Source organism: Pongo abelii, chromosome 11 (assembly GCF_028885655.2).
Source record: "Pongo abelii isolate AG06213 chromosome 11, NHGRI_mPonAbe1-v2.0_pri, whole genome shotgun sequence".
Lineage (NCBI taxonomy): Eukaryota > Metazoa > Chordata > Mammalia > Primates > Hominidae > Pongo > Pongo abelii.
The window spans coordinates 73,199,343-73,226,965 of NC_071996.2; the positions used below are offsets into that span (position 1 = coordinate 73,199,343).

The 27,623-nt window shown below is 40.8% G+C and overlaps 1 protein-coding gene and 1 long non-coding RNA gene across 3 annotated transcripts in view; one reads left to right on the forward strand and one right to left on the reverse strand.

The window, feature by feature from the left end:
* Nucleotides 1-27,623, forward strand: part of MYO3B (myosin IIIB) — a 460,851-nt gene that overhangs the window by 430,711 nt on the left and 2,517 nt on the right. For both annotated transcript variants that reach the window (XM_063712864.1, XM_063712865.1), the window contains 2 exons: nucleotides 27,053-27,159; nucleotides 27,532-27,578. In XM_063712864.1, coding sequence (XP_063568934.1) covers nucleotides 27,053-27,159; nucleotides 27,532-27,578 — 154 coding nt within the window. The remainder of the gene's footprint in view (nucleotides 1-27,052; nucleotides 27,160-27,531; nucleotides 27,579-27,623) is intronic.
* The window catches only part of LOC134759604 (uncharacterized), a 74,989-nt gene continuing 59,191 nt past the window's right edge, over nucleotides 11,826-27,623 (reverse strand). Inside the window, exons 4-10 of the long non-coding RNA XR_010136050.1 lie at nucleotides 25,353-25,406; nucleotides 24,033-24,142; nucleotides 19,793-20,020; nucleotides 17,522-17,555; nucleotides 14,714-17,258; nucleotides 14,460-14,583; nucleotides 11,826-11,905 (exon numbers count right to left, since the gene is read on the reverse strand). This is a non-coding gene — a long non-coding RNA (uncharacterized LOC134759604). The remainder of the gene's footprint in view (nucleotides 11,906-14,459; nucleotides 14,584-14,713; nucleotides 17,259-17,521; nucleotides 17,556-19,792; nucleotides 20,021-24,032; nucleotides 24,143-25,352; nucleotides 25,407-27,623) is intronic.

Sequence of the window (27,623 nt, forward strand, 5' to 3'; positions counted from 1 at the left end):
TCATGATTTGGCTCTCTGTTTGTCTGTTATTGGTGTATAAGAATGCTTGTGATTTTTGCACATTGATTTTGTATCCTGAGACTTTGCTGAAGTTGCTTATCAGCTTAAGGAGATTTTGGGCTGAGACAATGGGGTTTTCTAGATATAGGACAATCATGTCATCTGCAAACAGGGACAATTTGACTTCCTCTTTTCCTAATTGAATACCCTTTATTTCTTTCTCTTGCCTGATTGCCCTGGCCAGAATTTCCAACACTATGTTGGATAGGAGTGGTGAGAGAGGGCATCCCTGTCTTGTGCCAGTTTTCAAAGGGAATGCTTCCAGTTTTTGCCCATTCAGTATGATATTGGCTGTGGGTCTGTCATAAATAGCTCTTATTTTGAGATACATCCCATAGATACCTAATTTATTGAGAGTTTTTAGCATGAAAGGCTGTTGAATTTTGTCTAAGGCCTTTTCTGCATCTAATGAGATAATGATATGGTTTTTGTCTTTGGTTCTGTTTATATGATGGATTACGTTTATTGATTTGCATATGTTGAACCAGCCTTGCATCCCAGGAATGAAGCCCACTTGATCATGGTGGATAAGCTTTTTGATGTGCTGCTGGATTCCATTTGCCAGTATTTTATTGAGGATTTTTACGTCGATGTTCATCAGGGATATTGGTCTAAAATTCTCTTTTTTTGTTGTGTCTCTGCCAGACTTTGGTATCAGGATGATGCTGGCCTCATAAAATGAGTTAGGGAGGATTCCCTCTTTTTCCATTGATTGGAATAGTTTCAGAAGGAATGGTACCAGCTCCTCCTTGTACCTCTGGTAGAATTCGGCTGTGAATCCATCTGGTCCTGGACTTTTTTTGGTCGGTAAGCAATTAATTATTGCCTCAATTTCAGAGCCTGTTATTGGTCTATTCAGAGATTCAGCTTCTTCCTGGTTTAGTCTTGGGAGGGTATATGCGTGGAGGAATTTATCCATTTCTTCTAGATTTTCTAGTTTATTTGCATAGAGGTGTTTATAGTATTCTCTGATGGTAGTTTGTATTTCTGTGGGAAGGGTGGTGATATCCCCTTTATCATTTTTTATTATGTCTATTTGATTCTTCTCTCTTTTCTTCCTTATTAGTCTTGCTAGCAGTCTATCAATTTTGTTGATCTTTTCAGAAAACCAACTCCTGGATTCATTGATTTTTTGAAGGGTTTTTGTGTCTCTATCTCCTTCAGTTCTGCTCTGATCTTAGTTATTTCTTGCCTTCTGCTAGCTTTTGAATGTGTTTGCTCTTGCTTCTCTAGTTCTTTTAATTGTGACGTTAGGGTGTCAATTTTAGATCTTTCCTGCTTTCTCTTGTGGGCATTTAGTGCTATAAATTTCCCCCTACACACTGCTTTAAATGTGTCCCAGAGATTCTGGTATGTTGTGTCTTTGTTCTCGTTGGTTTCAAAGAACATCTTTATTTCTGCCTTCATTTCATTATGTACCCAGTAGTCATTCAGAAGCAGGTTGTTCAGTTCCCATGTAGTTGAGCTGTTTTGAGTGAGTTTCTTAATCCTGAGTTCTAGTTTGATTGCACTGTGGTCTGAGAGACAGTTTGTTATAATTTCTCTTCTTTTACATTTGCTGAGGAGTGCTTTACTTCCAACTATGTGGTCAATTTTGGAATAGGTCTGGTGTGGTGCTGAGAACAATGTATATTCTGTTGATTTGGGGTGGAGAGTTCTGTAGATGTCTATTAGGTCCACCTGGTGCTGAGCTAAATTCAATTCCTGGATATCTTTGTTAAATTTCTGTCTCATTGATCTGTCTAATGTTGACAGTGGGGTGTTGAAGTCTCCCATCATTATTGTGTGGGAGTCTAAGTCTCTTTGTAGGTCTCTAAGGACTTGCTTTATGAATCTGGGTGCTCTTGTATTGGATGCATATATATTTAGGATAGTCAGCTCTTCTTGTTGAATTGATCCCTTTACCATTATGTAATGGCCTTCTTTGTCTCTTTTGATCTTTGTTGGTTTAAGGTCTGTTTTATCAGAGACTAGGATTGCAACCCCTGCTTTTTTTTGTTTGTTTTCCATTTGCTTGGTAGATCTGCCTCCATCCCTTTATTTTGAGCCTGTGTGTGTCTCTGCACATGAGATGGGTTTCCTGAATACAGCACACTGATGGGTCTTGATTCTTCATCCAGTTTGCCAGTCTGTCTTTTAATTGGAGCATTTAGCCCATTTACATTTAGGGTTAATATTGTTATGTGTGAATTTGATCCTGTCATTATGATGTTAGCTTGTTATTTTGCCCGTTAGTTGATGCAGTTTCTTCCTAGCATCGATGGTCTTTACAATTTGGCATGCTTTGGCAGTGGCTGGTACTGGTTGTTCCTTTCCATGTTTAGTGCTTCCTTCAGGAGCTCTTGTAGGGCAGGCCTGGTGGTGACAGAATCTCTCAGCATTTGCTTGTCTGTAAAGGATTTTATTTCTCCTTCACTTATGAAGCTTAGTTTGGCTGGATATGAAATTCTGGGTGGAAAATTCATTGCTTTAAGAATGTTGAATATCGGCCCCCACTCTCTTCTGCCTTGTAGAGTTTCTGCCAAGAGATCCGCTGTTAGTCTGATGGGCTTCCCTTTGTGGGTAACCCGACCTTTCTCTCTGGCTGCCCTTAACGTTTTTTCCTTCATTTCAACTTTGGTGAATCTGACAATTATGTGTCTTGGAGTTGCTGTTCTCGAGGAGTATCTTTGTGGTGTTCTCTGTATTTCCTGAATTTGAATGTTGGCCTGCCTTGCTAGGTTGGGGAAGTTGTGGATAATATCCTGCAGAGTGTTTTCCAGCTTGGTTCCATTCTCTCCATCACTTTCAGGCACACCAATCAGACGTAGATTTGGTCTTTTCACATAGTCCCCTATTTCTTGGAGGCTTTGTTCATTTCTTTTTATTCTTTTTTCTCTAAACTTCCCTTCTCACTTCATTTCACTCATTTGATCTTCAATCACCGATACCCTTTCTTCCAGTTGATAGAATTGGCTACTGAAACTTGTGCATTCGTCACATAGTTCTCTTGCCATGGTTTTCAGCTCCATCAGGTCCTTTAAGGACTTCTCTGCATTGGTTATTCCAGTTAGCCATTCATCTAATCTTTTTTCAAGGTTTTTAACTTCTTTGCCATGGGTTCGAACTTCCTCCTTTAGCTCAGAGAAGTTTGGTCGTCTGAAGCCTTCTTCTCTCAATTCGTCAAAGTCATTCTCATCCAGCTTTGTTCTGTTGCTGGTGAGGAGCTGTGTTTCTTTGGAAGAGGAGAGGTGTTCTGATTTTTAGAATTTTCTGTTTTTCTGTTCTGTTTTCCCCATCTTTGTGGTTTATCTACCTTTGGTCTTTGATGATGGTGATGTACAGATGGGGTTTTGGTGTGGACGTCCTTTCTGTTTGTTAGTTTTTCCTTCTAACAGGACCCTCAGCTGCAGGTCTGTTGGAGTTTGTTGGAGGTCCACTCCAGACCCTGTTTGCCTGGGTATCAGCAGCGGAGGGTGTAGAACAGCGAATATTGCTGAACAGCAAATATTGCTCTCTGATCGTTCTTCTGGAGGTTTTGTCTCAGGGGGGTACCCGGCCATGTGATGTGTCAGTCTGCCCCTACTGGGGGGTGCCTCCCAGTTAGGCTACTCGGGGGTCAGACAGGCAGTCTGTCCGTTCTCTGATTTCAAACTCCGTGCTGGGAGAACCACTACTCTCTTCAAAGCTGTCAGCAGGGACATTCAAGTCTGCAGAGGTTTCTGCTGCCTTTTTTGGGGCTATGTCCTGTCCACAGAGGCAGGCAGGCCTCCTTGAGCTGCAGTGGGCTCCACCCAGTTCGAGTTTCCTGGCTGCTTTGTTTACCTACTCAAGCCTCAGCAATGGCGGACACCCCACCCCCAGCCTCACTGCTGCCTTGCAGTTCGATCTCAGACTGTTGTGCTAGCAATAAGCGAGGCTCCGTGGGCGTGGGACCCTCCTAGCCAGGCGCAGGATATAATCTCCTGGTGTGCTGTTTGCTAAGACCATTGGAAAAGCACAGTATTAGGGTGGGAGTGACCGAATTTTCCAGGTGCCATCTGTCACAGCTTTGCTTGGCTATGAAAGGGAATTCCCTGACCCCTTGTGCTTCCCGGATGAGGTGATGCCTTGCCCTGCTTCAGCTCACGCTCGGTGCACTGCACCCACTGTCCTGCACCCACTGTCTGACAAGCCCCTGTGAGATGAACCCAGTACCTCAGTTGGAAATGCAGAAATCACCCGTCTTCTGCGTCGCTCACGCTGGGAGCTGTAGACTGGAGCTGTTCCTATTCGGCCATCTTGGAACTGCCCTCTTATATTCTTATAAATCAAACTCTGAGATTACAAAACCTATAGCCACTAAAGGCATCAAAGCCCTCCTAGAAGTTCACTTTACCAACAATGGTCCATACAGCATCTTTTGTGAAGCTTTAGTATAGGATTGGACAGTAGGTTCAAGTTTGGATATTTTTACCAAATAATTGTTTTTAAAAGAATCTTCCCATAGTCTTTCCCAGGAACCCTATAACTCTGATCAGGTCTGGGTTTTCATTACTCAAGTGTCATGTTTATGTAGGCACACTTATATCCTATGAAAACCAAAAGTCTCCATGAGAACAGTGAGAAACGTCAAAATCAGAGTGAGCCCAGTTAAAGAACGTTAAGGACAGGATTCATCCATACCCACAGTGTTCTGTCTCTGGGACTTGCTTGTCTGTTTTTAAACAAACTCTGTTCTGTGTAATTGGACCTCCAATTAATACACTGTCTCGGACAGGCTGGCCAGTATGGGCATAAACTGTCAAAAGTTTAGGATTGGATGATTTAAAATGATCCAGATTCAATCCCCAGCATCTTGCATTTCTGCTGGGCTGCCAGCCACCTTGATTACCCCTCCAAATGATGCCCACTTTCTGGATCAGCAGCCAGTATCACCTGACTCACCCTCTGGTGAGGCTGTATCTGAGGCTACAGAGTCTTAGATCTTCCCTGTTATTTTTCTCCCATCCCAGGCATCTATAAACTGGCCAAAAGCTTCATGAGGGTAATTTTAGCAGAGGGTAAAATTGTCAGAAAAGTACCATCACCATCTAAAAACAAATATACCCTGAATCCTTTTTCTTGTACTAGCTTTTTAATATCAGAACTAAGGGTATACTGAAGACTAATGTTAAAAGCCACACAACGGGCTGGGTGCAGTGGCTCACGCCTGTAATCCTAACACTTTGGGAGGCCAAGGCAGGTGGATTGCCTGAGCTTAGGAGTTCAAGACCAGCCTGGGCAACATGGTGAAACTCCATCTCTACTAAAATACAAAAAATTAGCTGGGCATGGTGGCACATGCCTGTAATCCCAGCTACTCAAGAGGCTGAGACAGGAGAATCACTTGAACCTGGGAGGCAGAGATTGCATTTAGCCAAGATCGCGCCACTGCACTCCAGCCTGGGCAACAGAGTGAGACTCCATCTAAAAACAAACAAACAAAACCCACACAAGAATGAACTAGAATGTAATTCCTCTAATGAACTCAGCTATAATATTAATGATCTGATTTCTGTTCCAAGACGGCCGAATAGGAACAGCTGCATTCTACACCTCCCAGCGTGATCAACACAGAAGATGGGTGATTTCTGCATTTCCAACTGAGGTATCTGCTTCATCTCATTGCGACTGGTCAGAAAGTGGGTGCAGCCCATGGAGGGCGAGCTGAAGCAGGGCGGGGCATTGCTTCACCTGAGAAGCACAAGGGATCAGGGGATTTCCCTTTCCTAGCCAAGGGAAGCCGTGACAGACTGTACCAGGAAAATCGGGACACTGCCACCTAAACATGGCACTTTTCCAAAGGTCTTAGCATATGGCACACCAGGAGATTATATCCTGCACTTTGCTCGGTGGGTCCCACGCCCATGGAGCCTTGCTCATTGCTAGTCCGAGATCAAATTGCAAGGCGGCAAGCCTGGCTGGGGGAGGGGTGTCCACCATTGCTGAGGCTTGAGTAGGTAAACAAAGCTGCCAGGAAGCTGGAACTGAGTGGAACCGTGGAACCCACTGCAGCTCAACGAGGCCCGCCTGCCTCTACAGACTCCACCTCTGGGGGCAGGGCATAGCTGAACAAAAGGCACAGAAATTTCTGCAGACTTAAACCTCCCTGTGTGACAGCTCTGAAGAGAGCAGTGGTTCTCCCAGCACGGTGTTTGAGCTCTGAGAACGGACAGACTGCCTCCTCAAGTGGGTCCCTGACCCCCGTGTAGCCTAACTGGGAGACACCTCCCAGTAGGGGCCGACTGACACCTCATATAGCTGGGTGCCCCTCTGAGACGAAGCACCTGAAGGCTCAGGCAGCAATATTTGCTGTTCTGAAATATTTGCTGTTCTGCAGCCTCCGCTGGTGATACCCAGGCAAACAGGATCTGGAGTGGACCTCCAACAAATTCCAACAGACCTGCAACTGAGGGACCTGACTGTTAGAAGGAAAACTAACAAACACAAAGGAATAGCATCAACATCAACGAAAAGGACATCCACGCCAAAACTCCATCTGTATGTCACCATCATCAAAGACCAAAGGTAGATAAAACCACAAAGATGGAGAGATACCAGAGCAGAAAAGCTGAAAATTCTAAAAACCAGAGTGCCCTTCTCCTCCAAAGGATCGCAGCTCCTCGCCAGCAATGGAACAAAGCTGCACAAAGAATGACTTTGACAAGTTGAGAGAAGGCTTCAGACAACCAAACTTCTCTAAGCTAAAGGAGGAAGTTTGAATCCACGGCAAAGAAGTTAAAAACCTTGAAAAAAGATTAGATGAATGGCTAACTAGAATAACCAATGCAGAGAAGTCCTCAAACGACCTGATGAAGCTGAAAATCAAGAGAACTACATGACGAATGCACAAGCTTCAGTAACCAATTCTATCAACTGGAAGAAAGGGTATCAGTGATTGAAGATCAAATGAATGAAATGAAGTGAGAAGGGAAGTTTAGAGAAAAAAGAATAAAAAGAAATGAACAAAGCCTCCAAGAAATAGGGGACTATGTGAAAAGACCAAATCTACGTCTGATTGGTGTGCCTGAAAGTGATGGGGAGAATGGAACCAAGCTGGAAAACCCTCTTCAGGATATTATCCAGGAGAACTTCCCCAACCAAGCAAGGCAGGCCAACATTCAAATTCAGGAAATACAGAGAACACCACAAAGATACTCCTCGAGAACAGCAACTCCAAGACACATAATTGTCAGATTCACCAAAGTTGAAATGAAGGAAAAAACGTTAAGGGCAGCCAGAGAGAAAGGTCGGGTTACCCACAAAGGGAAGCCCATCAGACTAACAGCGGATCTCTTGGCAGAAACTCTACAAGGCAGAAGAGAGTGGGGGCCGATATTCAACATTCTTAAAGCAATGAATTTTCCACCCAGAATTTCATACGCAGCCAAACTAAGCTTCATAAGTGAAGGAGAAATAAAATCCTTTACAGACAAGCAAATGCTGAGAGATTCTGTCACCACCAGGCCTGCCCTACAAGAGCTCCTGAAGGAAGCACTAAACATGGAAAGGAACAACCAGTACCAGCCACTGCCAAAGCATGCCAAATTGTAAAGACCATCGATGCTAGGAAGAAACTGCATCAACTAACGGGCAAAATAACAAGCTAACATCATAATGACAGGATCAAATTCACACATAACAATATTAACCCTAAATGTAAATGGGCTAAATGCTCCAATTAAAAGACACAGACTGGCAAATTGGATGAAGAATCAAGACCCATCAGTGTGCTGTATTCAGGAAACCCATCTCACATGGAGAGATACACATAGGCTCAAAATAAAGTGATGGAGGAAGATCAACCAAGCAAATGGAAAGCAGAAAAAAGCAGGGGTTGTGATCCTAGTCTCTGATAAAACAGACTTTAAACCAACAAAGATCAAAAGAGACAAAGAAGACTATTACATAATGGTAAAGTGATCATTCCAAAAAGAAGAGCTAACTATCCTAAATATATACAGGAGCACCCAGATTCATAAAGCAAGTCCTGAGAGACCCACAAGGAGACTTAGACTCCCACACAATAATCGTGGGATACTTTAACACCCCACTGTCAATATTAGACAGATCAACGAGACAGAAGATTAACACAGATATCCAGGACTTGAACTCAGCTCTGCACCAAGCAGACCTAATAGACATCTACAGAACTCTCCACCCCAAATCAGCAGAATATACATTCTTTTCTGCACCACATCACACTTATTCCAAAATTGACCACATAGTTGGAAGTAAAGCACTCTTCAGCAAATGTAAAAGAACAGAAATCATAACAAACTGTCTATCAGACCACAGTGTAATCAAATTAGAACTCAGGATTAAGAAACTCACTCAAAACCGCACAACTACATGGAAACTGAACAACCTCCTCCTGAATGACTACTGGGTAAATAACAAAATGAAGGCAGAAATAAAGATGTTCTTTGAAACCAATGAGAATGAAGACACAACATACCAGAATCTCTGGGACACATTTAAAGCAGTGTGTAGAGAGAAACTTATAGCACTAAATGCCCACAGGAGAGAGCAGGAAGGATCTAAAATTGACACCCTAACATCACAATTAAAAGAACTAGAGAGGCAAGAGCAAACATTCAAAAGCTAGCAGAAGGCAAGGAATAACTAAGATCAGAGCAGAACTAAAGGAGATAGAGACACAAAAAAACCCTTCAAAAAAACCAATGAATCCAGGAGCTGGTTTTTTGAAAAGATCAACAAGATTGATAGACCACTAGCAAGACTAATAAAGAAAAGAGAGGAGAATCAAATAGACATAATAAAAAATGATAAAGGGGATATCACCACCCTTCCCACAGAAATACAAACTACCATCAGAGAATACTATAAACACCTCTATGCAAATAAACTAGAAAATTTAGAAGAAATGGATAAATTCCTCGACGCATATACCCTCCCAAGACTAATCCAGGAAAAAGTTGAATTGCTGAATAGACCAAAAACAGGCTCTGAAATTGAGGCAATAATTAATAGCCTACCAACCAAAAAAAGTCCAGGGCCAGACAGATTCACAGCCGAATTCTACTAGAGGTACAAAGAGGAGCTGGTACCATTCCTTCTGAAACTATTCCAATCAATGGAAAAAGAGGGAATCCTCCCTAACTCATTTTATGAGGCCAGCATCATCCTGATACCAAAGTCTGGCAGAGACACAACAAAAAAAGAGAATTTTAGACCAATATCCCTGATGAACATCAATGCAAAAATCCTCAATAAAATACTGGCAAACCAAATCCAGCAGCACATCAAAAAGCTTTCCACCAAAATCAATTTGGATTCATCGCTGGATGCAAGGCTGGTTCAACATACACAAATCAGTAAACGTAATCCATCATATAAACAGAACCAAAGACAAAAACCACATGATTATCTCAATAGATGCAGAAAAGGCCTTGGATATAATTCAACAGTGCTTCATGCTAAAAACTCTCAATAAACTATGTATTCAAGGAAAATATCTCAAAATAATAAGAGCTATTTATGATAAACCCACAGCCAGTATCATACTGAATGGGCAAAAACTGGAAGCATTCCCTTTGAAAACTGGCACAAGACAGGGATGCCCTCTCTCACCACTCCTATTCAACAGTGTTGGAAATTCTGGCCAGGGCAATCAGGCACGAGAAAGAAATAAAGGGTATTCAATTAGGAAAAGAGGAAGTCAAATTGTCCCTGTTTGCAGATGATTGTATATTTCGAAAACCCCATCGTCTCAGCCCAAAATCTCCTTAAGCTAATAAGCAACTTCAGCAAAGTCTCAGGATACAAAATCAATGTGCAAAAATCACAAGCATTCTTATACACCAACAACAGACAAACAGAGAGCCAAATCATGAGTGAACTCCCATTCACAATTGCTTCAAAGAGAATAAAATACCTAGGAATGCAACTTACAAGGGATGTGAAGGACCTCTTCAAGGAGAACTACAAACCACTGATCAATGAAATAAAAGAGGACACAAACAAATGGAAGAACATTCCATGCTCATGGATACAAAGAATCAATATTGTGAAAATGGCTATACTGCCCAAGGTAATTTATAGATTCAATGCCATCCCCATCAAGCTACCAATGACTTTCTTCACAGAGTTGGAAAAAAACTACTTTAAAATTCATATGGAACCAAAAAAATTCATATGGAGCCAAGACAATCCTAAGCCAAAAGAACAAAGCTGGAAGCATCACGCTACCTGACTTCAAACTATACTACAAGGCTACAGTAACCAAAACAGCATGGTACTGGTACCAAAACAGAGATATAGACCAATGGAACAGAACAGAGGCCTCAGAAATAACACCACACATCTACAACCATCTTATCTTTGACAAACCTGACAAAAACAAGCAATGGGGAAAGGATTCCCTATTTAATAAATGGTGCTGGGAAAACTGGCTAGCCATATGTAGAAAGCTGAAACTGGATCCCTTCGTTACACCTTATACAAAAATTAATTCAAGATGGATTAAAGACTTACATGTTAGACCTAAAACCATAAAAACCCTAGAAGAAAACTTAGGCAATACCATTCAGGACATAGTCATGGGCAAGGACTTCATGACTAAAACACCAAAACCAATGGCAACAAAAGCCAAAATTGACAAATGGGATCTAATTAAAGAGCTTCTGCACAGCAAAAGCAACTACCATCAGAGTGAACAGGCAACCTACAGAATGGGAGAAAATTTTTGCAATCTGACAAAGGGCTAAAATCCAGAATCTACAAAGAGCTCAAATTTACAAGAAAAAATCAAACAACCCCATCAAAAAGTGGGTGAAGGATATGAACAGACACTTTTCAAAAGAAGACATTTATGCAGCCAACAAACATATGAAAAAACGCTCATCATCACTGGCCATCAGAGAAATGCAAATCAAAACCACAATGAGATACCATCTCACACCAGTTAGAATGGCAATCATTAAAAAGTCAGGAAACAACAGGTGCTGGAGAGGATGTGGAGAAATAGGAACACTTTTACACTGTTCGTGGGAGTACATACTAGTTCAACCATTGTGGAAGACAGTGTGGTGATTCCTCAAGGATCTAGAACTAGAAATACCATTTGACCCAGGGATCCCATTACTGGGTATATACCCAAAGGATTATAAATCATGCTACTATAAAGACACACGCACATGTATGTTTATTGTGGCATTATTCACAATATCAAAGACTTGGAACCAACCCAAATGTCCATCAATGATAGACTGGATTAAGAAAATGTGGCACATATACACCATGGAATACTATGGATTAAGAAAATGTGGCACATATACACCATGGAATACTATGAAGCCATAAAAAATGATGGGTTCATGTCCTTTGTAGTGACATGGATGAAGCTGGAAACCATCATTCTGAGCAAACTGTCTCAAGGATAGAAAACCAAACACCACATGTTCTTGCTCATAGGTGGAAATTGAACAATGAGAACACTTGGACACAGGGTGGGGAACATCATACCCCGGGACCTGTCGTGGGGTGGGGGGGAGGTGGGAGGGATAGCATTAGGAGATATACCTAATGTAAATGACGAGTTAATGGGTGCAGCAAACCTACACAACACATGTATACATATGTAACAAACCTGCATGTTGTGCACATGTACCCTAGAACTTAAAGTATAATAAAATATATGTATATATTAATGATCCTTACGGTGAGATTAAGAGATATTACAAAGCTTCCAAAGATCACATTATAGGGCATCTCTGTTCTCTAAGTCTAATCTGTGATCAAAAGAAACAAAATACTGTATTTTACACGTTTTCTTTCTTACATATTTATAGATAAGGGGAAGGAGGAGGAGATACCCAAAGGTCTAAAAAAAAGAAAGAGAAAATGAATTTAATCAATAATGTAAAGTTGGTAACCATGTTTATCTAACATGCAACACCCCTGACTGCCATTTCCTTGTACAAATTACCTTAGAAAGTGAACCCAGGCTTGTTTTATAATTCTTTAAGTTGTGTCAAAAATCATAACTTAAATGATCAGCTTGAACACAAGTTAAGCAAAGCTGTTTTTTTCTTTTTAGTCACAGATCATATTGTAGTGTGTGGAATACGATTAATGCATTATTGGATATGAGCCGTGCCCCATACTTTACATCTGACATGTTCCAGTTACCTTATTATGAAGCATGTGTGTTACGATCTCTCGCCACTATCAAAGTATAAGAGTTTGTTGGCCATACACTTGGTCTTGGGCTGGTCCCAACCCAGGTGCCAGTAACTGGTTCATCATGGCCAGAAACAGGCTTAGAAATGTGACTGCCTGGCCCTACTCTCAAAAACAGAGCACTTTGAAAATAATAACCTAACTTCCAAGGAAGGAACCACGTTGGAAATAACATAACTGTTTGTGTTATGTTATTGAAAAGAAAAGATCTCCATGAAGTTCTTTTTTTTTTTTTTTTTTTTTTTTTTTTTTAAGCCAACTTTGACAGCCTCTTTCCTTCCAGATGGTGCCTGGAGCCAAGCCTGTCAGAGACCCTTAGTCTCCTGCTGCCTTTTAATGCTGGTCCTTGATTGCTAATGACCCCTGGCTGGACTGGCTTCTCAACTCATTTAACCCCTCTCTGCTGGGTCCCCATCTCATGCAGGATGAGCGGCCATGAGAGCTGGAAGTGGGAAGGTGCCAAGTCAGCCAGAGCCTCCCACCCTTTCAGAGCTGGTGGCGTGTTTCCCGGTGCCATCATGGATGTCCAAGATCATTCCAGTGAAGAGCTCATGTTAATATGATTTCCTCTATATTGTCAGATAAATGCTGCCAGGTTTCTGATTGTTAATATTTTATTTGATTAAACCAAGACAACCAAGTCCCTGAAAGAATGTTTCCTTCAGGGGTCAAGAGCTGAGGACCACTGATATGAGCCTCCTGGAATATGTTCATTTGGAAACTTAAAATTACATTGCACTGGAACTATCTTTTAGTTTGGTCGAACTTCATGGCCAAAGCATTTGCTTTTGTGCGTGCGTGCGTGTGTGTGTGTGTTTGTGTGTAGGCAATAATTTCCTTGTCAAGGCTGAAATATCACTTGTATAACACAGGAGATACCCATTTCTCAGCTTTGTTAGCAACAGCTGTAACCATTTACTTTGGTTAAGCTTGGTTTGTTTTTTATGACATATAGGAAGGTGCTTATAGCTATACTGATCAGGTAGGTCACTCAGAGTGTAGGGGTTTTTTTTTTTTTTTTTTTTTTTTTGTGATGGAGTATCACTCTGCTGCCCAGGCTGGAGTGCAGTGGCCTCATCTTGGCTCACTGCAACCTCTGCCTCCCGGGTTCAAGCGATTCTCCTGCCTCACCTCCCGAGTAGCTGGGATTACAGGCATACGCCACCAGGACCGGCTAATTTTTCGTATTTTTAGTAGAGACAGGGTTTCGCTATGTTGGACAGGCTGGTCTCAAACTCCTGGCCTCAAGTGATCCACCCGCCTCGGCCTCCCAAAGTGCTGGGATTACAGGTGTGAGCCACTGAGCCCCGCCTGAGTATAGGGATATTTAAAAGGGGTGGGGGCAGGAAGCTGCTGATGCTAATTTGTTGAGAAATCTTGAGTCCAGTGGAGAAATTCAGATCTCTTGCAACCTCCTCAGGTCAGGGAGGGCATGAGAAGTCATCATTTTATGCATTATTTCCATAACGGATTTTTACTAATCTCATATTGGATTGTAAAACAAGGCAAAGAAATTTGGTAGTTCTCTGTGACCCTGAAGAACTGAAATTTAAATTCTTGATTAGAGCAGAGAACTGAAAGCTTTGTGCTGCCCTACTTGTATAAATGTCTTAATGTTTACTGGATAGTTGGACCAAATTGATTTTATAATGTACTTAAGAAATTTGTTCCAAAATTCAGCACAAATTAGGAAAATAACCAAACCATACCTTTCTATTTAATCTTTGCTTCTCTCAGATACTTACTATTTTCTTGGCTTTTTTGAAGATTAAGACTGAAAGAATCACAACTGAATTTCTCACCACTAACACTTCATTGATTTCATTTTTACATCTTATTAATTAAATGCAAGATAAAAACTGTATTTGTGATTTTATTTTGGTCTACTACTCACATTCTTTTCTACTTCCACTCAATCTCTCTCTCTCTCTCACACTCACACACACACCTGCCAGACATTTGTAGATATAACCTTCCCCAAATCATGCCACTCATACTAATGACTGCCCTCTCTATTATGTGTAAAAATATTTTATAATTTATGGACCTGGGTGGGTATTTGCACAGCTGTGCAATATTAATCTATACACTGCAGGTTTTGTTCACAGCTGGGCAAAGGCTGAGGTGAGGTTTTAATGATGTCCTTTAGCCCATCAGTAACCAAATGACCCAGAAAGTGGTTCAGAGGAACCTACCTTGTGCAGCTTTGCTCTTTGAATGAATGAATCATGTTAGAATGAAATTCTGGTGTATTTATGGAGAACTTTTTCCTTTGAAGCCTAAATGCATTTTGATTGGTCATCTTTAAATTCCAACAAGCTGAAAAGCAAAAGCATTTATGTCAGTTTCACAGATGAGGCTCCAAGAGGTTAACTGGCGATTACTCTGGAGTTACAGCGTCTTAAAGTTGGAAGGAACTTTAAAGGGCCTCTGGGCTAATGGTTCTTACCCTTTTCCTGCCTTCACACTGGCTTCAGGCAACAGATCCCCATCAGGCATGTCTCTCACTGCACACGGATGTTCATACACTGGGAAAGAATGTGACTCCAAGGAGAGCAGCTCAGAATCTTCAGGCCAGAACATGTATAATTTGCCACACCAATGTCCTCCATTAAAAATTACTACCTCAGTCCACCCCTCTCTTTATCATTTTACACATAAAACATGGCAGCAGAGGGGTAAGGGATTCACTTAAGGTCACATACCAATATGTGTCAGAACTTGAACTATGTGTGCCCAGGTCTTCTGATCCCCCATGTCCAGTGCTAGTTTTGCTACAGCTGACCAACCCCCCTTGCACACTCACAGTAGAACTGGAACTAGCTCCTCAAAGAGTGAGGCAGAGCTGGAGACGAGTGCCCCAGGGTCCCCTGCTGCAGGGAATCAAAGACCCCGTCACAATTAGCTTAGTAAAACCAACACTATCTGGTGTCCCATATCCGCAAGCACTTAAAATGTCGTTCCAATCTTCAAAGAAATTCTTTCATTCCATTTTTATCTGCTTTTACCCAGGACATTGTTTCCCAGCTCCCCAGTAGTTCACTAGGTGATTTGCATCTCATTAGAAGCTCCAGAAGTGACATCTCCCAGACTGCTGCCTGGCATTGTGGGTCCACTAAGCATCAGATCTAGGTCTTGGATTTTCCAAGTTGATGCTTTTTTTAAAAGCTGAGTTAATGCTGTTTTCCCACTGGGTGCCATTTGAGTGGCCATTTTCGCCTTAATTCCTGCTCCCGTGCTGGATCGAGGTTAGGGAACTGCCATTATCAAAGATGAAGTCAGTCATCTCCACGTGAAAGCACGTGGTGGATGAGAATATTCTGGGGCCTCAGAATAAAGGAGTTTAAAGACTCCTAAAAATAGAAAGATGCTACATGATGCAGATATTCTGAGCACTACACAAAGCAAAACAAAAAGACAGCAAGACAATAGAAAACCATTGCTGAAGCTGTATAACTGATTCTAAACGTTTGCCTTTTAAACATTTTCCCCTGGATCCAATCCTCCTGAGACCGCAGAGTTTTTGCCCTACATTTATATTTTGATTTAAAGAGAGTCTCCCTAGTTCAGAATGCCTTTTTGGCTTTGTCATTTCTTCATACTACAACCTCCAGAAGTGCACTGAACAGCATTTTACCTCTGGAAACCAGAGATAGTATTTCCATGGTCAGCAAAATTGTTTTCTTGGAATAAGAGAAATGATTTTCTCAGTGTCCAGGGAAATAAGGAGCCCTTATGTCTGCTTTGGGCTCAAGCCATTTGATGCAGCTTCCAGCACAAAGCAAATGCCTGATGGTGCCTAGAGCTTCCCCCATCCAGAATTCCTTTCGTCCAGTGAATACTTCCCTGAGCCTATGCCACCTTTTCAAAATGGCAGATAGCTAATCTGCAGAACTGATCTAAGCTCTTAGGAAAGGGTTAAGTCCATGGGTTTTTCCAACACTGGCTACAAATTAAAATCACTGGGAAGGAGGAGGAACTTTGTTTTAAACAAGTAACAATGCCGGAACCCTACCCCGACCAATGAGGATCTCCAGGGGTGAGGTCATGATATCCGTATTTTTAAAAAAGCCCTTCAGATGATCCTAATATGCATCCAGGGTGGAGAACCACTCCAGTATAACAAGAAATACAACAGCCCCTTCGCAGCACCTGCTAATGCCTCTGGTACCATGTTTTATCTTTTCGTATATTATCTGTCATTCTCACTACAACCCTACAAGGAAGGGGTCATCATTCCCAAGTGAAGGCCTCTAATAAGTGCTGAGGTGGTTATCATACTCCAGTTTTTCTGATTTCAGATTCCCACCCCAACACATGTTTCTCAAAGTGTGGGACATGGGCCACTGGTGGTCACCAAGTTGACTTTTGATGACGTATGGATGTGGCATTAAATAACATAATTCTTTTACATAATTTCTTATGTAAAATAAAGTTACTTTTTTCAATTCTCAATTTAAATCCTCCAGATTACTTTAAGGAGAAAGTCTTAGTGGTGCTAGTATGTCTTAAATTCCTCTCACATTTACTCATCTCTCTTTTTAACAAGCCTTTTAAGAAACCCAGAACCTTTTATAGGAAATGGAATCTAGCACAAGTGTGATGATACCATTTCATTTTCACTGTATTTACTATATAGTTCACTTCTATATACGGCAAATGACACTGGTTTTCCATTTACAGTGGTGAATAAAGTTCCAGTTTTAAAGAAATGTATTTAAGCAAAAAAAAAAATCAGTCGAATTTTAAAAATATTAAATAGTAGTACAGGTGAATAAAGTAAAAAATGCCTAAGAGTTAGATATGTGACAAAAGTTTGAGAAATATTCCCCTACAACATGCTAATTTTTAAAATAGGCATACCCACACCTGTTAGCCAAGGGGACTGCTCATCTACCATCCTACTCCAATAGACTGGCAACAACCTGTTCCATCCACTTTATATCCACCCACGACCTGTGAACTTTGCTGCTGTTTCCAACTGAAAAGGAATCCTGAAACACAAATGGTTAATAAACTGGGAGGGTAGGGAACATTCACCCTTTTCAAATAATCAATGACATGCAAATAGAAACACAAATGAGGTGTTATTTTTGCACCTATTAAATCGTCAGACTTTTTCTTAAGAACCATCTCATGCTGGTGAGGGCTTGCTTAAATGGGTAATATAGGTACGGGTAGCAGAAGTGTATTTTGCTGCACAATTTCTGGATGGCAATTGAAAAAAACAAATCATAAGTTTTTAAAATATGCATACCTTTGGCCAGTAATTCTTCTTTTAGAAATTTATCCTAAGGAATAAGGAGCATTTGTCAAACACCAAACTATGAGTATGTTCCTCAAAGCACTGTTATTATAGAAAAACATTGGAAACAACTTCTATGCCCAAAATAGGAAATTGTATAAATTAATCATGATTCATCCATAAAATGAAATACCATGCAAGCATTAGAAATGATGCCATTTAAACTATCTCTGGAAGACAGGTATCTCTGGAAACTTGTCTCAGCAGTTACTACTATTGTGGGAATGAGATTGGATGTGGAAAAAAGACAAACTTTTCACTGCTTAACTTATTTGAACATTAGGTTCATTTATTACCTTTTCAAAAAGTAACTCTAAAAGAAACATACTATTTTAAAAGTTACCTAATAGAATGGAAATATTTATGATTTTATTATTAAGTGGGGGGGGGTAGGGAGCCATAACCCAAATTAAATGAATGAATGAATTTTTTAGTTAAAAAAAAAAGAATACATATTCCTATAAAGATATTAAAGGACAGTAATAAAAAATAGTAAGGAACTTTGTTTTTAGAGACTGATTTCATCTACCTCTTTGAAACGCCTCTGGACAGTTTCCCCAGAGGTATCCCAGGATAGGAAAGACCCTCTTCCTGTTGGAAGCCTGGACAAAAACATCCCAATTAACAGTCTGAGAACCAAAGAATAGGCCACATAGATGGAAGAGATCTTAATGAGAATGGTGAATAGTCAGTATTCACTCATTCATTCATTCACTCATTCATTCTTCATTCATTCGTCATTTGTTGAGAGTGTGCCAGGCTCTGAGCTATTGGTTTCAGGAGAAGTTATTGCCACCTCCTTAACTAATAAGTAGAAAATTCCACATAGACAATTTATAACTCCAGCATCTTCCACAGGCACTAATTTCACTCAGGGATGTTTTCTTTGTAGCAGTTTTGCAATTTTGAAGAAGATTGTTCATGACATAACATGGCAAGTGGGAAAATTTGTAGTTTTCCTTTCATCTTAAAAAGCAGGATCTGAATTACATGCACCCCAGGAGAAAATCTCTCTTTCTGGTTGTGTGTGTACGTGTTTTACAAAAGCCCACTGAATTCCTTAGTTCCTCCTGAAGTTAGACTTGGTGAAGTGAAAACTTATGAAAATGTCTCAGCAAAAGTACAAGCATCATAATAGAGGCCATGACCTAGGCCCTGGGATTTTGAATCAAGAATCTTGAGTTATAGCTTAGGGACCTAAGCTCCTTGAACCTCAGACCTCTCAGATATAAGAGCAAGGAGCCAGACCACAGAGAATTATCCTCCATGACATGACTTAAATTTGGAAATCTGAGCTACCAGAGCATACTTACCTTTCTCCAATAACCTGAGGATCTGTTAGGCTCTGAGCATTCCTGAAATAGTCCATGCCTCAAGGCATATTAGGGACAAGGGGATTACAATACATTTCTTCATTTTTAAGGTGATGTAGATTATTGGTAGACTTTCTGCTGATATAGTTCTTATTGGGAAGGAAAGATTTAATACGGTCAAGCACAATGGTTCTTAACCCTGACTACACAGTAGAACCACCTAAAGAGATTTGAAAAAAAAAAATCGATGTCCAGGCTTTGACCCGGGCATTAGTATTTTAAAAGTCGAACAATTGGTATCATGTTAAAAATACTCTCAGTTGGACTTCAGAAACCTGAATTCTCATTTGGGCTTTGCCTCTAACTGTATAATCTCTTAGTCTCACTATGCCTCTGTTAGCTCTTTAGGGTTATTTGGCCTTGCTAAAATGAGAAGAAGTAAACAAAAAGCACTTTGCAAAACAGGAGTTGCTATATAAAAATGAAATGGTTAGGGGAAGAGACAGAGCCAGAAAAGACAGGTCATGTCTTCAGAAGCTATTTCATGGGAGTATCCACTGGAGTACCATGCGCATGGTCAACCCTCATTGAGGAGAAAGATTGTCTAGCTGACAGCTGGGTTATTGTCACCTCCAAATGCCCTGAGAACCTTGGTCAGAGGAGTGACGCACCTTCCTTTATGCACAGAGTTGGCAGAGCTCTGTAAATTAATTGCACAACTCTAATCCTATTTAAATGCCCCAGGGGTATAGCTTATAACCTCATATAGGATTTGCCATCTGCAAATCTAGAACACTGAACACTCTGTTTGCTTAAAGGGGATGTTTCATTTGGCAAACGAACCTGAGAACACCTCATCCACAAAATGGCAATCAGATCAGCAATCACACTGCTCAGAAAGTATCCATACCTGACGAAGGACCATAGGAGAGTGCCAGGGACTATGGCTCTCCCAGGATATTCTCTCCCTTTCTTCCCAGGACCCCTGTGCGTTCCCTGCCCGTTCCTCAGGAGCCAAGAACCCATTCTGCCCCACCAAGCTGGGGAATACGTGGGCTGCATGCTCCATCCTGCCCTTCCTTGCAGTTGTCCTTCCCTTCCTTCAATCTTGCTAGGAAGTTTACCAGAACTGGCACATCTGTAGCAGGTGATGAAAATTGAAACATTAAGTTTTAGAGGACAGTGTAGGAGGGGGCATGTGTAGCCAAAATAGCTGGAACTCAGCAAGTCAAATGGAGTAGAAGAAGACATTTTCTTCTTCATCTCTGAAACCTTGGAAGACAACAAAAGCCTCATTTGTGACTTACAACTGTGCATGAATTAGGGTTGCCAGATTTAACAAATAGAAATGCAGTACACTCAGCTAGATTTGAATCTCAAATAACCAATCATTTTTTAATATGTCTTAAATATTTCATGGATGTAATAAAGAATTATTCGTTGTTTATCTGAAATTCAAATCTATCTAACTGTGTGTCTTTTTTTTTTTTCTTTTTTGAGACGAAGTCTCAGTCTTGTCCCCCAGGCTGGAGTGCAATGATGCGATCTCAGCTCACTGCAACCTCTGCCTCCCGGGTTCAAGTGATTCTCCTGCTTCAGCCTCCCCAATAGCTGGAATTACAGGTGCATACCACCACACACAGCTAATTTTTGTATTTTAAGTAGAGATAGGGTTTCACCATGTTGGCCAGGCTGGTTTCGAACTCCTGACCTCAGGCCATCAGCCCACCTTGGCCTCCCAAAGTGCTGGGATTACAGGCGTGAGCCACTGCGCCCAGCTGAGCCACCGCACCCGGCAGTGTCCTCCATTTCATCTGGCAACTCTAGCTTGAGTATACCGGCATGTTCAATAAAGAGAAAAGAAAAATTAAACTTACAAACCAGTTGTTTGAAATTATGTGACAGATTGACTGAATTCAGCTATTTGTCTCTCACCAAGGGCTTGGGCGCATGTGCAGCCACAGTGTGACAGTCTGGGATTAGGAAGTAAGGAGTATGCATTTGCCAGTGCTCCTGAAATGCTGTCCAGATTTCTTCCATTTTCGGACAGATTTAGCTCCAGTTTATTATAAAGTTCTATAACAATTCAGAAGAGAAAGATGTGTTAAAGTTCTCAAATATGAAATCAGAAGGTGCAGGGCAGGGGGTTGCGGGGAGATGCAAAGATTCTTGAAAAGGAAAGAGACCTATGTTAAATGCAAACTGGTATTCATAACATAATATACCTTTAAAAGCCCAGTAAGGAGGTAGTTGCCAATGTACGACAAAGTGGAGAATTTGGTTTGTCTCATGGGCATCTATGCGAGGTAGAAATAAGCCACTTTGAGAATATGAGCATTATGGTCCTCAAAGTAAAAACTCACATTCTAATGTGAATATTCAGGTCAGCGGCAGTGGCTCACGCCTGTAATCCCAACACTTTAGGAAGCCAAGGCAGGTGGATTGCTTGAGGTCAGGAGTTCGAGACCAGCCTGGCCAACATGGTGAAATGCCATCTCTACTAAAAATACACAAAATTAGCCAGGCACAGTGGTGGGCGCCTATAATCCCAGCTACTCAAGAGACTGAGGGAGGAGAATCGCTTGAACTCCGGTGGTGGAGGTTGCAGTGAACCAAGATCGTGCCACTGCACTCCAGCCTGGGTAACAGAGCAAGACTCCGTCTCAAAAAAATAAAAAATAAAAAAATAAAGTGAATGTTCAAACTTGGGTTGCCCAGTTTCTGTATATAAACTAATCAAACAAACTAGGTAACTATCTGATAACCATATTGTTTTATGTCTTAATGCAAACTGACCTGCCCAAAATCCAAAAGACAGGGTTCAAGTTTTCACTCTGCCACTTACAAATTTAGCCTTTTTTGGTTATACTTTCTTCATATATGCAAAGAACTAACAATTTTGGTACTATGTGCCTTATTGATTTTTTAATATTTAAATTTTCAAGGGAAAAATTATGATAAACTTCTCAATGCATGTACATGCATAGATTTAGTCAATGTGCTGTATGTTATTTTGTATTTTACTTCTTTTTCCAAGTTTTGAATTTTCTTCTGTCAACATCATACACATTTATCGCTGCTTTGTCAGTGACTCAAGATATGAAACAATTTTTATATCTGAGTTAATTTCTTCTCGATTATTAAATATGTATCATGTTTCCAGCTTTTTTACTGCTATAAAAGTGTTATGGCCGGGCACGGTGGCTCATGCCTGTAATCCCAGCACTTAGGGAGGCTGAGGCAGGCGGATCACCTGAGGTCGGGATTTCGAGACCAGCCTGACCAACATGGAGAAACCCCGTCTCTACTAAAAATACAAAATTAGCCGGGCGTGGTGGCACATGCCTGTAATCCCAGCTACTAGGGAGGCTGAGGAAGGAGAATCGCTTGAATCTGGGAGGCAGAGGTTGTGGTGAGGTGAGATCACGCCATTGCACTCTAGCCTGGGCAAGAAAAGCGAAACTCCGTCTCAAAAAAAAAAAAAAAGCGTTATGTCTGTCTGTCTTCATACAAATTGGGTCTTTTTATTTTGGTTTACTTCATTGCAACGTATTCCTTGGAACAAGTTGCTGAGTTCTGGGGGTTTTTTCTGGTTTTTTTTTTTTGGAGACCAAGTGTCACTCTATTACCCAGGCTGGAGTACAGAGGCATGATCTCAGCTCACTGCAACCCCTGCCTCCTGAACTCAAGGGATCCTCCTTTCTCAGCCTCCGGAGTAGTTTGGACCATAGGTGCATGCCAACATGCCTGGCTAATTTTTTGTATTTTTTGTAGAGATGGCGCTTCGCCATGTTGCCTGGGCTGCTCTCGAACTCCTGAGCTCAAGCAATCTGCCCGCCTAGGCCTCCCAAAGTGTTGGGATTACAGGCGTGAGCCACCGTGCCCGGCCAGCTCTGTTTATTGCCAAGTTGCACTTCAGGAGGCAGGGAACCTGTGGATTCTCCTGTTTCTCTGGGGCCCCTCCCACATTGTCTTTTAACCTTATGGTGTATGAATTAATAGAGAAGCGGTAGTAATTGTTAAATTGAAGCTGTTTGTCAGAATAGTTCAACATTTTTCAGTATCTCGTCTTCTAACTATATTTCTCTGTCTCTTGCCTCAGCCTTTCCACATTATGGATGTAACTTTTATGGGTATATATCTTTTAATTGTTTTTATCTTTCTGTTGTACTTCCTTTCATCTTAGTTTTGTTACTGTCCATCATATGGAATGTTTTACTTTAATATAATTAAACGCATGCATGTCACATCTTCTTGTACAGCTGAGATACTCTATTTCATTTCTTTCTAAAGTTTTTTGGAGAATGTTTAAAATTCTCAACTATATAACTCATCTAGAATTTATTGTGGCCTGTGAGAATCAAGAAATGTATTGAGAAGAGTAAAGGATTTAGAATTTTAAAAACTAAACAATTTGAGTACAACAGCACTAGCTTAAACGGCTTTAAAGAAGTCACAACATCTTAAGACGGTGTCCTCTACTAGATTGAAAACAGGGACTTTGTCTTATTTCTCTTCGTATTTTCCACAAAATCCAGTAAAGTACCCTGTATATAGGATAAATGTTAATATGTCTGTATTTAAGTTATATTTTTGCATATTGCCATTAAATTGTTCCAATAGCATTTATTAAATAACGGTCTACTTCCCAATTATTTATTTGGTTCCTTACAATGGATCATTATATCAGTGACACTCAGATTTCTTCCAATGGCAAAGCACCTGGAAGTTACAGCATTCTTTGCAGAACATTGTGAAATATGGAAAAATTAAACTTAAAATAATGAAAATTAAAATTTGATGCTAAATCAGATAACTAGCTTATACCAGATTCTAGTATAGTATAGAAACCATAAGATTAGACACCAACAGTTGTTTTTAAGTAATGGGAGAAATATTAAAATTAAGAACATTCTATCCAATAACTTAATTCCTTATAAGAATCAGGAAAAAAATAAAAGCCAATGAAACAGCAAGTTCGTCAAGAACAAAAGTTGAAAATCATATCGTATATAAAGCATTACCAGTTGAGACAATATAAATAAAAACCTCTGATAAAATGTAAACACTATATAAATATGAAGTCCAGCTGAACTAGGCTGAACTCTAGTTGAACCCAAAAACTTCTTAAGATCAGTCTTTTGAGTTACCATGGACGGAATTCCTGCCGTATTAGAAAGTCTGAGGGAGAGTGGATGTCAGACCTCCAGAGCATACTTCACACCAGCAGCCTGACCTAAGGACACTTCTGTTCATTGATCTATAAATCAGAAAGGAGATGACACAAAAGGGACTCACAGCTTCACATTCTACCATATTGCAGAGTATGGACTTCAGAAAGCAAACAAGGAGGAGGTATGCTGGAACCATCAGAAAGAACCGCTGTGTTCTTTGTGTTCTGAGGACTCTGCCAGCACAACAGGCAAGATTCCTGTGCTCTGCACAGTGATCATGAAGAGGTGGATGAGAATGTCTGTTAAGGCTGTTGGACCTTCTGCAAGCAACACTGTTTTGCTATGCTAATTAATATGTTTTCATTGAGGCCGGACATGGTGGCTCATGCCTGTAATCTCAACACTTTGGGAGGCTGAGGTGGGCAGATCACTTGAGGTCAGGAGTTCGAGACCAGGCTGAGCAACATGACAAAACCCCATCTCTATTAAAAATACAAAAAATTAGCCGGGTGTAGTGGTGTCTGCCTATAATCTTAGCTACCTGGGAGGCTAAGGCAGGAGCATCGCTTGAGGTGGAGGCTACAGTGAGCTGAGATCATGCCACTGCACTCTAGCCTGGGCGACAGAATGAGACTCTGTCTCAAAAAATATGTATATATAAAATATATATAAAATAATATATTATATATAAAATATATATTATATAAAATATCTTATATTTTATATAAAATATAATATAATATAAAATATATTATAGTATATAAAATATAAAATATATTATAGTATATAAAATATAATATATATTATATAAAATATAGTATATATAAAATATAATATATATTATATATATTTTTTCATTGAACTTACTATTACTTAGACCTTTGACTTTAAAAAATGTTTCTTCTTAAGAAAGGCAATATCCTATAAGATGGGCATGGTGGCTCACGCCTGTAACCCCAGCACTTTAGGAGGCCGAGGAGGGCAGATCACTTGAGGCTAGGAGTTCAAGACCAGCCTGGCCAACATGATGAAATCCCATCTCTACAAAAAATACAAAAATTTGCTGGGCGTGGTGGTGCACACCTGTAATCCCAGCTACTTGGGAGGCTGAGACAGGAGAATAGCTTGAACCTGGGAGGCAGAAATTGCAGTGAGCCAAGATCCCACCATTGCACTCCAGCCTGGGCAACAGCGAGACTATCTCAAAAAAAAAAAAAAAAAAGGACCATATGCTATAGTGCAAAAAAAAAAAACCTATTGGAACAAGAAGTAAGAAATCTAGGGTTGAGTACCCACCTGGCCACTTGATCTGAGATGAGCCATTCAATGTTATGGGCCTCAGTTTCTCTTCTGAAAAAAAAAAAAATGGGTATTTAGAATGGATGGATCTGATACTTTTTTTTTTTTTTTTTTTTTTTTTTGAGACAGAGTCTCACTCTGTCACCCAGGCTGGAGTGCAGTGGCTCAATCTCGGCTCACCACAACCTCTGCCTCCCGGGTTCAAGTGATTCTCCTGCCTCAGCCTCTCAAGCAGCTGGGACTACAGGCACCTGCCACCACACCCAGCTAATTTTTGTATTTTTAGTAGAGATGGGGTTTCACCATGTTGGCCAGGCTGGGTTCTGATAGTCTTGTCCAAATATAGATATGTCCCAATTCAAGAAAAATCAAGATACAAAACTTTATGCTTAGGGAACAAATATTTTGCTATTAATAATGGACCTTGTTAAGTCACCCTCTACTTTAAAAATTCCCCCAGAATTTTTTAAATCTTGGAAATCTCTGGTGAAGTTAAAACATGATTCCAAGTAAAATCTCCAACTCTTTTTAATGAATAGTTTATAATAAACACTCTGTCCTCCAGGATAGTGATAGCTTTTCTCTAAACAACAACATTCATGGACAATTTTCTATGACAGAGGTGTGTGTGTGTTGCCAAGAAATTAGAACTGCTGAATCCTGATTCAGATATAGAGCCAAAAGGACAGTAGATCCATAAAATCATTTGCTTGGAAAGGAAATGAATTATGACTTTTTTTTTTTTTTGAGATGGAGTCTCACCCTGTCGCTCAGGCTGGAGTGCAGTGACACGATCTTGGCTCACTGCAACTTCCGCCTCCCGGGTTCAAGCTATTCTCCTGTCTCAGCCTCCCGAGTAGCTGGGATCACAGGTGTGCACCTCTACACCCAGCTAATTTTTGTATTTTTAGTAGAGACGGGGTTTCACCATGTTGGCTAGGCTGGTCTCGAACCCCTGACCTCGTGATCCACCCACCTCGGCCTCCCAAAATGCTGGGATTACAGGCATGAGCCACTGCGCCCAGCCATGAATTGTGACTTCTTCTGACTCGTGGTTTCTTAATCTCCAGTGCACTCTTGGTCCAGAGTTCTGAAATCAGGTCAAACAGGGAGAGACTGCTTCATGTAATCGTGCAATCATCCTTTCTCCTTCTTTACATTACCTCCAAAGACTGCATGCATCAGTGGTATTGTTCAAAGCATTTCAGTAAATTTTAGCTCGAGCCATTTCCCCCCCGACAAAATGTATCCCACCAAAAGGTTTGCTTCTCATCTCCCCAAGAGTATGTGTGCTCCAGATGTTTTTGAACTCTCACTGCAGGATGTGGTGCAAACAATCCCAGATTAGTTTGGTTGTCCTAACATAGTCATCCCACTAAGGGCACCCTACTCTATAAATGCTGACCACCAATTTATACTTCACCAATGTGGAAACAGCAACTTGCTTTCTGTCACCCTGGACCGCTGTTTCAGATCAGAAAGCTGAATGCAAGGTTACAGACAGTGGCCCCTGTTTACACTTAGCAATCTGTGTGTATTTTTTAGGATGGCATTTCTCCTAATATTAGTAAAGCTTTTAATATGCCCATTAAAATAGGACACAGTTTATACTAAGTGCATTTATGTGAACAGCCATTTTTCACTTAATTTTCCCAACACCTCGGACAGTTTACAGCAAAGTTTTGCTCTTTTTTCAGGTTCAGAAAATGGTCTTGCACAGAAGCATCGAACACCTCGCCGACGATGTCAGCAGCCCAAAATGCTGAGTAGCCCTGAGGACACCATGTACTATAACCAGTTAAATGTGAGTTCAAAGTGGCCATAAAGCTGTTTCACTGGCTTTGTTTCCAGTTAATAATTCTGTTATTACTACCTGTTCCAGCCCCTGCAGCCCCACCCCCACCCTCATGCTCTTGTCTTGAACATGTGCTTAGGCTCTTTATCTGTTGCTTTCATGTCAGGATGTCTGCCTTCACGGTGAATAATTGATGTGGTTTATCAAAGACGAGCAAGATGCATGCTTCATCAGGCTCACTTGAGCCCTTTGATCAAAAAAATTATGCTGTGACTTCTGATATTATCAGCATCTGCTTGCATTCAACACAAAATCACTTTGAATTAAAAATTAACGACTTGCTGCTTTGCTTTGACTGTGTGTTCTTGGCCCTCTCCACAGGGAACTCTAGAATATCAAGGGAGCAAGAGGAAGCCAAGAAAACTTGGGTAAATATCTGTCTTCTTAGTTCTAAGCAACTGTAAACAGAAGGG